At 55.0% G+C, this 9,545-nt stretch overlaps 1 protein-coding gene across 2 annotated transcripts; it reads right to left on the bottom strand.

Annotated features, from left to right (window-relative positions):
* Nucleotides 1–5,445: 5,445 nt before the first annotated feature.
* On the bottom strand, nucleotides 5,446–8,406 carry LOC101767700. 2 transcript variants are annotated; one of them, XM_004981551.3, is made up of 9 exons: nucleotides 8,009–8,406; nucleotides 7,848–7,909; nucleotides 7,688–7,749; nucleotides 6,739–7,576; nucleotides 6,558–6,647; nucleotides 6,360–6,458; nucleotides 6,214–6,273; nucleotides 5,960–6,126; nucleotides 5,446–5,869 (listed from the first exon to the last, which is right to left on the bottom strand). In XM_004981551.3, the coding sequence occupies exons 1-9, from the start codon at nucleotides 8,163–8,165 to the stop codon at nucleotides 5,788–5,790; spliced, it is 1,617 nt and encodes a 538-aa protein (XP_004981608.1). In that variant the 5' UTR covers nucleotides 8,166–8,406; the 3' UTR covers nucleotides 5,446–5,787. The 2 variants fall into 2 exon arrangements, with proteins under 2 accessions (XP_004981608.1, XP_004981609.1); XM_004981552.3 differs by having other exon boundaries at nucleotides 5,960–6,120.
* Nucleotides 8,407–9,545: the final 1,139 nt, after the last annotated feature.

Here is a 9,545-nt window from a genome sequence, read left to right as displayed (position 1 = left end):
TTCTGCAATTCTGATCGAAAACGTCGCCTTGCTGTTCATTTCAAGGTATCTGTGGATTAACTTCCATTTTGGAAGTCGTCGAGTAATTATCTGCTGCTCCGAGGTCCTCCCTGCAAAAGCGAGCCACCGAGCCGTAACTCTTGACCTGCCCTGCACCCCCGTGAATAGGCCAACAGCTAAAACAGAGCTGGCCGAACCAGCGGCCCGGATCGCCACCGACGCGGCTCTTTCAAACGGAGCCGTCCGATCGCTCCGCCCACTTCACCCCCGTCTCGGCCGTCCCAGGCAGGGGAGGAGAAAGCGACGCGGAGGAGCGGGGAAGGAAAGCCAAGGCGGAGGAGTTGTCGGGCGCGGGTCCCGCCACGGGACGCAGTCACGCAGAGGCAGGCAGAGACGGACCTGTGGGCCCAGCTGGAGCGCGGCACGGTCGGTGGTCCCACGCGCGGGGTGGGGGCCGGGGCGGGGGCACGTTCCCGAATCGCCCGTGCTGCCGTGCCGTGCGCCACCTCGCCCACGGCCCAGCCGCTATTCAATTCCGCTGCGCTGCCTGCCTCGCTACCTCCAGCTAGCCACCTCTCTCTGCACGCCCGATGCCCCCGATCAGCTCGGCGCCGTACCAGGCGCGTGCCAAGGCCACGCCCTCTCGACGTCTTCGCCGTGATCTTTCGACGCAAGCCCGTCCAGTAGCCGCCGCCGACAAGCTTCGCGGGCTCTCGGCGCGTGGGCGTGGCGACGTTGAGAGCTCCGCAGAGTTGGCCTCTGCTTTGCCTGGCCTGGCACGTACGCGCGCCCGCGCTCCCTGGTGTTGTGCCACCGGCAACAGGGGGAGGTGTGTACGTTAAAGAGTCAGCTACACGTGGGCGCGTGAACGCATACACGTGCTGTAGCTGTGGCGGTAATAATACCGCCTCTACGCTGCACAGCTGCAGTAACTCGGTAAAGGCAGTGCAGCTTGCTAGGAGTAGCTGGTAACACGAGCAAATTGCAGGGGGGGCAACAAAAGCGAGCAGAGATCGTGTACGCTCTCTCGCTCTAACCAGGGGTAAGTACACGTGGTCCTACCTGGTGCGGCCGGTTAATGAAATCGACGTGCGCTCGGGCGGCAGCTGTCGGTCGATGAGGGTTTCGCAATTGCCGGTGCATGGCACATCTCCCTTCGTCGAAGACGCATGGACGACCAGAAAGACAGAAGTCCATAACGACTCGTTTCAAAAAAAACAAAATCTTTTTTTCCGTTTCAAAAAGAAGAAGTCCGTAACGACTGAAGGAGACCGGCCTTGCTTGCATTGCAGGCAGCTGGAGGGAGCATAAAACTACTGTTTGACTGCGCGCGAATGTCAAGAGCGTGGGACCAGTAGGTGGTCTCGGCGAGGAATATTCGGTTGTTTTTATACGGTCAGAAACGTCAACGACAGACATCTCCTTTTGCATCGAGGAGAGGGCACCCGATTTCTATTGTTCTCTTGTCGACTTTTGATGCGGGTCAACTGGAGAATAGGAGTACAGGTATTCTCCAATTCGATTCGCCAAAAGAATCCTTTCTCTTCTCCTCTCGATCCCCATGCTTAACTTCTGGACCAGAAGTTCTGGGGCTAGCATCCGCATTATCTTACCTTTATCGAGGCCACGATGTGGTTTGGTCCATCCAAACAAACCGCAGCCGGATCGACTCGACGACGTGCCCTTCCGCCGTTCCGCGGCCGGCAGCGCCCCGATCCGCCGGCCGAAACTAGCGGCGTCAAGCAAACTGCTCGGGGCCGCGTCGTATGAACACGCTCTCTCGCGCCTACGGTCTAGCAATCGGCTGCGCCCATGGCTCGGCTCAAAACTGCACCTGGATCAGGGACTCGATTGAGACGCGTTCCTGCTGAGCGAGCGCGGAAATTGAATATGGTTTGAGACTCGACGACATGCCTCCAGGCTTTAACCAAAGCCGGGATCCGTCTTGTCGCGTCAAAGCAGATAATAAAAGGGAGATCAAAGGAGGAAAAAAGGGGGGAAAGGTGCCGTCGAGTCCGTAATTAGCGAGACGGGTCACCGGAGAAGTGGAGGCGCATGCATGCGATGCGACGCCGCGTTTTTATATCAGTGTGGCCGTGGTATGGGCGATGAACAGGTTGCAAAGAGGCAGTGACCAGGTAGGACCCCCTCGTGCAACCCTTTCACGCGTTCCGGCTTTCTATCACGTCGTCGGGAACCTGCAAGCATACATGTGGCTGTGCGCGAATGTTTTTCCTTCCACTACGTGCGCTTGTATACATGCGTGCGTCTATTTCAGCCACGTACCCGTGGTACACGAACTTGACATTGACTCGTGTCGTGTCGGGTTCCCTTAACGTTGCATGCGACCGACTGACGGAGGGTCGTTTGTTTGTTTTTTCTTTGACAGATCCCGCCGGCCGGCGTCACAATTCCTGCATGCGAGACGGACAAAGGAAGCGAACGAGAGAAAGACCAAAGACGTGTCGGTGCCGTCCCAGCGTCATCAGAGAGCGAACAAACCGCTCCATATCAATCAGACTATCAGAGGTTGAATCCTGTGTCATCTCGGGCGTCGTCATACCACGCTTGCAATCGAGACGTGAGACCCGAATCAGTCAGAAACGCACACTGCACGCATACAGTTTCGGTTGCACACTCACTGTCTCGATCGTGCACCTCACGAAGCTAACGGCCAAATCCAAACGACAAATGTATCTTCCGTTCATGCGAGAGCACACATGACACATGCATGCACGCACGAAGCCTGCAGCCATGGGCTGCCGCGACCACGGTTCCTTTCCGGTATCCATCGCGCACCCGGCATGCAGAGGCAGGGCGGGGCAGGCAGGCGCCCGCGATTTTTTCTCGCGGGAACCCGGCGCTAAATGAGGAAAAAGAGCGGCGTCGCCGTCGGCGGCCGTCGGGAAGCCGGCAGGCGACGCGGCGATTAAGGGCACTGACGGGGACGGCGGGAGAGAGTAGAGCGTGTGAGCGGAAGCACCACGTGCTTTGCCCCGCGTTCACCGTCTTCGGTAGGCTCCAGTGCGCGACCCACATGCCCCAAGTCCCGGGACGGCCTTGCCGCATGTGATCGAGAGAGTGAGAGTGAGGTCGCCTACGACGTTTGCCGCTCCGCGCTCGCTGTCGCCTGGACCATCTCCGGCGGGCCGGACTGGGGTTTTGGCACGCAGCCGTCACATGCATGAGGTCCGCGGAGGTTTATGGCGACGATGACAGCGCCGACGACGCTGGCAAAACTCGCCACTGAAACAGGGCTTCTTCTTCCCTTCCTTCCCGGTGACAAACAGCATGTATGAATAAGATCCTATTTGCCGTTACAGTTTATACATGGACAAATGAACGTTTTACCCCCATGACAGGTGCATGCAGATGCCACATAAAGATGCTGATGCTGCCGCGATGCCTCGCCCTGGACTCTTCTTTATGAGGAGAGGCAGAGGCAAGGCAGGGGAACCGGGCGGCAGTGGAAAGTGCGTGCACCGCTTGCCTGTCACGTACTACCACATGCCAAATCGGCAATTAACTGCCGGCCCCACCCTGTCCAGATAAGGCTGGCTGGCTCGGCTGGGCCCATCCGGCCGTGACTCCCCTCCCCGCCGCTGCCAGTGCCAGGCCAGCAGCCCACCTCCGCCGCGCGCCGCCGACGCGTCCTCACGCCCTCACCGGCTGGGCGCCGCGACGCCTGCTCGATTTACCGCCGCGTCGAGCTGGCCAGCCACAGGCCCACAACTGGCCGCCGCCGTCGAGCGCCCGCGTAAAAATCCCTAACCCCAATTCTCAGAGCATAAGATAAGATTAGTTAACCTTCGACGAGGAAGTCAGTCCCTGATGCGCTCCCCGCGTCGTGAGCTTCGTTAGCTTCCGCACTTGTACTGCAGTCCCGTTTGGTAGAGTTTATCTTGATCTCGGCTTCATTTGATTTGCACAAAATGAGATATAATAGCGTGAAGTCGTTTTGCAAGACGAGTCTAAGCCAGGTGAAGCCATTTTTTACTTCACCGATGAAATCGTTTTGGAAGAAACCCTCCAAACAGTACGTATACATCCTTGTTTGCCTGTAGTCCTCGATTTGTTAATGGAGAAGCGTACGAGCCGCAGGTTATCTGCCGGCGGTTGCCCGTTGAACGCACGCATTTCTTTACTACAATACTCCGCCGCTGTTTTATTTCAAAAAAAAAAATACTCCGCCGCTGCAGGCCGGCGTTCTTGGAATGTTTCGGGCTCAAGCAACGGCTCCCGTTCGTTGCCTAACCGCCCCTACTCCGTCACGCTCACCTGGTTCTGGTTGTGTGAATGCTGGTGTTGACGCCTAACGGCATTCCTGCGAGTCCCATGTGCAACTCTGGCCCGAAGACGGCGACGGCGCCATGGGTAATCCAAATCCAATCCTCCCAACGCGTGAACTGACACGGTCACAAAATGTGCCATGCCAAAATGCGAATCGCAGCGGGACAAGGTTTCTGTTCGGCCGGTTTGGGGTGGAGCATCCGGAATGCGAGCGAGGCCAGCAGAAGGTTCATACTGCTAACGTCTAGCAAGTCACCGATCGATCGAGACGGCAATGCCTTTTTTTGACTCGCAAAAAGCTAGCAACAAATGGTAGCAAACAATGACGAGGCGGATTGCAAAATCCTTGCTAGGCTACAAGCAAACAAGTGGTGAACTACCAGGAGCACCAGCTATCGAGCTATAGTACTGGTGTGATTACAGCACTTGACAGTAAGACCCCGTCATCGATCAGGAATCCGACACCGACTAATGGCGTGTCGATGCGTACCCACGCGAGTAGGGCACCCCCAACCCGTGTCAGTGTGTCACACCACTCACCACACAGCGCGCTTGCACGAGAGGTGCCTCTGCTTGCGTCGCTCCTGATCCAATGAGAGCAGCCGGCGAGGCGCCAAAACAACACGGATCGTTCGATCTTTATTACCAGCAAGGCAGCAATGAATCCGCGGGATCCGTGGCACTGTTCACCGGATCACCCCCCGGCTGCGCAGCGCAGCTCGACCAGCAGCGTACATGGCAGCATTGATCAGAGGCGCCGGGGACGGGGCCAGCCCAGCCATCCATGGATGGCTTCATGACGGAGCTGACGAGACAGCCGTATTCGTGGTGATGGAAATGTATCTGCTCCGTGCGATGCACTGTGAATCCATGCGGTGGTCCATGGCGTCGAGGCCTTCTTCCATGCCGGGCTAGGGCGCCGGGCAAGGGCGACGCTGTCCTCTGCGTAGAGGGACCAGACCAGCAAGGCTGGTAGCGGTTTCGGATTGGTTGGGCGGCGGCCGCGTCAGTAATGCTCTCCTCGTGACACCCTGAGTTGGAAATCTCCCAAATTTATGCTGTCTGTGTCTGTGGGGATTTGAATCTGGACATCTGGTTCAGATCGATGGAAATGGGACGCAGCCCAAAACAAGGACAACAACAGAGATAGCGAGATGATTAAATGGCTCCTAGTCCACCGCTTAAAACGCCTCATGGGCTGGGCCTCCACAATTCCAAATTCCTTTCCCCCCAGGTTACAGAAAGAATCGATTCCCATACATGTTACAGAAAGAATCTTGGTGCTAAAGGGTGTGGTGGAGTGCATGCAGGTCATGGAGGGGAATTCCACCACATCGCTCGCAGAAAGAATGTTCAGTTTACATAAGTTAACCAAAAAAAAAAAATCAGGAAACGAATTTGGCGCGGTAGCTACAGGGCTCGTCGTTGGAGCAGACAATAAAACCTTTGTCACAGTTTCTCATTTCCCTCTCTGAATCCATCATCGTACACTCACTCTCAAGCAGCAGCTGCTTGCAGTCTGGATGGCTTTACTGAAGTCTTCCTCCCCTTTCCAATCTGAGTTGGCGCCATGAGACCACTGAACAAACAAAGAAGTGAGACGTTAATGATGTCAGGTGTAACACAGTGGACAGCAACAAAATGAATCCAGCAAACAAATTCTGCAAACCTGGCTGTCTTGGTCGTTCTTGCTGATGATGCAACCCTAGAAACTCTCTCTGATTTTTCAACGACTTTGCGCTTCGTCATCACAGGCCTGGCGTTATTGCATCTGATGCTGTTGAAGCCTGGCTTGGCCTCACCGAGCTGCCCCATGGCCATCTGTGTGCTCTGTTTCTTGTGAACGTATATGGTATGCACAGATCAGCATGAGGATTGCTATTTCAGCTGGAGCCGGAAATATTTGGCAGCATCAGTGCTCACCTGTTTCTCGCCACAGAGCGGCTTGTCTCGTCCCTTTCCACGATTGTATTTGTCCGTTGGCTGCATTGCACCTCAAGCAAGTGACCACTGGGCTATTGAAACTTGGAAATGTTGGGAATATGAAAGCTGATTAAGTGACAACTTACCATCACTCCTCTGTTTGCATCCTTGAGTACTGCCATGGAGTTATTCTCCGCGAAGGGCTGCCTTTTTTCTGGTTTTGCTTCTTTTTGCACTCCTCTTTCCTATAAAGTTAGAAGGATGTTAGTAAACAATGAGAGTAAAAGGATGTTGCTAAGTGCAATCCTGCATAATAATAAGGTTTTGGAGGCAGAGCAACCCACATCAGTCCTCAGCCTGAATGGCCTAGGATTGGTAGTTTTCTTGAGCTTTCCTGCTTGCTCTGGATGCACTTTGTTCTGCATTTTAGGCACCTGCATTTGATCCACAACAACATGTCAGGTTCCTTTCATCCTAACTATAAGATAAAAGCTGCGTTTTTCAGTACCGTCACAGTTCGCATACCTTCAGAGCAACATTCTCGTTGTTCTCTAACTGCCTGTTTTCATCTTCAGAATGTGAATTGTTCAAGGCTTCTTCAACCGCCTGATCAGCATTTGACACATTCTCCTTGTTGTCATCTTCAGCTCGCGCTGCATCCACCTCAATTGTCAATTCCTGCAGCACCGCCTTCCTTTTCTCATTGGGTCTTGCAGTTTCTGTACGTGAGTTCTCATCTGCAGCAGTGTTACCACAACCATTTCGGTTCTCATCAGGTTCAGCATTAGCACACTTCACCGAGCGTCCTAAAATTTTCTTCTTGACATTGGTCCTAGACTCTTGCCCTCTCTTGGCACTCTTCGTCAGCGCGGTCTCTTCACCCTTCTTAGCAGTCTTTGGATTCGTCAGCTGACACATGTACCTGCTCGGCACCTCCCGGCACCCCAAGTTCAGCTTCCGCAGCTTGGAACAAACCTCGGACACCGCCTCCTTCCTCTTGTCTGCCGCCGGCGTCCGGGCGGGCTCCTTCTTTGGCGTGCTCATGAACAGTGCCTTGACGACAGTCCCCTTTCTCGCCACCGCAGCGACCGGCTCCTTTTGGTGCTTCACGCTGAGGAACGGTTCCTGCGTCGGCCGGACGGCCTTGCTCCGCGGCATCGTCAGTGCCTTCTTCCTCGCGCTGGGAGCTTCGACCTTCGCTGTCTTGGTCCGGGTCGGAGACGCTCGCATGGCGCAGATCCGCTGGACCCTTGGCTTGGGCTTCACCGCTGCCTTCTCGGCGGCGTCTGTTGCCGCGCTCAGCCTCGCGAACCGGGCCCTCGGAGGCTTCGGCGGTGCAGAATGAGGGCATTTCAGCATCGAGCTACAAAAATTAAAAAAAAAGACTTGTGAATCCGATCGAACAATTCGAAGAATCATGCCATTGACGAAAGCACTGAGGATCGGAACAGGAAGCGTGTGATTCGGTTCGCACCTCTGATTTGTTCTGCTGATCGCCTTCTGGAGCCGCACATTGGGGCTTCTGGCCGCCATGACCTGCCAATACGCATTACACGCTCGATCAATTTGAACTCACGTGGTATTTCCACGGGGTGATGCTATAACGGAGATACGGGAGAGAAAGGGGGACGAACCCGCATGAAGAAGCTCCGGTCAAGGGCCTCCAGGTCGACCTGCTCATGGCTCTGGTCGCAACCTGCGCACCACGGCACGGATCAGGGCCCTTCTATACCGCTGAACCTGCGGACTCTAGGAACAGTAGAAAAAAGGGCTTGCGAGGTGATTGATCACTTACCGACGCGGAGGCAGAACCAGGCGGGGTCGTCGTCGGGGCGGCCGGCGTCGGGCGCGGTGAGGTCCACGAACTTGGGCGCCTGGATGTCCTCGTAGAACACCGCGTCGTCGTACTCCTCCTCCTCCTCGTGGTCCGGGTGCCTCGATGGGATCCCCATGCGGTTCTCGATCCTCGACGGAGCGTCAGCCGGCGGGCGATCGAGCTGGCAGCTGAGCTCGCGGGCGGCGGCGGCGGCGAGGGAGGAAGGTGAGCTGGTGCTCGGGCTGGGCCGCTGGGATGGTGCCTGGTGGCGCTTTGGGCGACGGATGGATTTGAGATCGCGGAGGGGAGTGTGAGCGGGTGGAGGGTCGGCGGCCGGTTGGGGAACTAGCCGTTGGAGCGGCGGTGTTGTGATGGATTGGAGGGGATTTTTTTTAATGGTGGGTCTCGGCACATGGCATGGCAGCTCCACGGCTCGAGAGACGTTGGCAACGGCTGCACTGCAACTTGAGCTGATTGAACTGGATCGGTGGATTACCATTTACCGGGGACAGGGAGTGAAGGAAATGATCTGCTTCGGATCCGCAGAATGAACTGGATTATTACTGGAGTGGTAAAGAGTAATTTTTTTTGAAACGTAATAAAGAGTAAATTAGAACCTGTAAATGAGCCGCAGTTTCCAAAAGCTACTCGCACTGGACTGAAAGGAATATTTTTCGTATGTATTTTTTCTGAGCTGAAAACGTTTTGCTCATGGGGTCACGAAATTTTTTTCCTGATAAAAAATATTTCAGATTCACAAAAACAGTTTTTTTTTAAAAAAATACCAAGATACCCAAATGTGGTTTAGTCTGGAAATTATATCAAAATAAGAAATATAAAGATACAATTAAAATTAATTTAGTCTCAAATCCGAATTTTTATTTACATGCTTTGTATGCGACTACAAGAATAACTGCTATGCAGTCGTGCCCAACACAAATTCGCCGAGAGAGTAAAACACCCTCGGCCCAAGTACATGCAAGCCCATCTGGGCGGTGCGCTAAATTTCTGCCCAGTGTTGTGTACTTGAGCTGTCGAGGCAATAGGCCCATATTAAGCCCTGCCCAGGTAACCAGGTATCATCAACTTAGCCCAATCCCTGATTTTTGCCACACAAACCTGGTTACCTGGCCCAATCCCTGATTTTTGCCAGACCTTCAGAATCCACATAATTTAAGCTTCGGACTTGCGGCCCAACAGAAATTCTACCCAAATAAGCCCATGCGACCCTTCCCCCACGCGGCTTCCGAGTTCCGACACTGCGCTCTCGCTGGCCGCCGAGTCGCCGTGCCGCCAAAATTTTCGCCGCCTCGTCTCGATCGGGCAATCGAGTGAACCGCGGGCCGCGGCGGTGGGGAGCTCGAAGAGGATGGGGCGGAGCGGGGCGAATCTATCTCCGGGTTCATCGGATTCCCCTCGCTCGTGCTGACCCGCCGCTGCTGTCCAGCCGGATTCCGCTCCCGCTCGGCTCATCCCAGGTACCAAAAATTCCCTCCAATTCGTCCCCCTAGCTCAC

This window comes from Setaria italica, chromosome IX, assembly GCF_000263155.2.
Source record: "Setaria italica strain Yugu1 chromosome IX, Setaria_italica_v2.0, whole genome shotgun sequence".
Classification (NCBI taxonomy): Eukaryota; Viridiplantae; Streptophyta; class Magnoliopsida; order Poales; family Poaceae; genus Setaria; species Setaria italica.
This window is presented reverse-complemented; position numbering and strand designations above follow the sequence as displayed.

Excerpts from the sequence above, each read along its gene's own strand:
- LOC101767700 (XM_004981551.3), bottom strand. The coding sequence starts at position 8,165 with ATGGGGATCCCATCGAGGCACCCGGACCACGAGGAGGAGGAGGAGTAC. Across the intron at positions 7,910-8,008 it reads CTGGTTCTGCCTCCGCGTCG|GTTGCGACCAGAGCCATGAG; the intron begins GTAAGTGATCAA and ends CGTGGTGCGCAG. Across the intron at positions 6,127-6,213 it reads CGCTCTGTGGCGAGAAACAG|AAACAGAGCACACAGATGGC; the intron begins GTGAGCACTGAT and ends TACGTTCACAAG.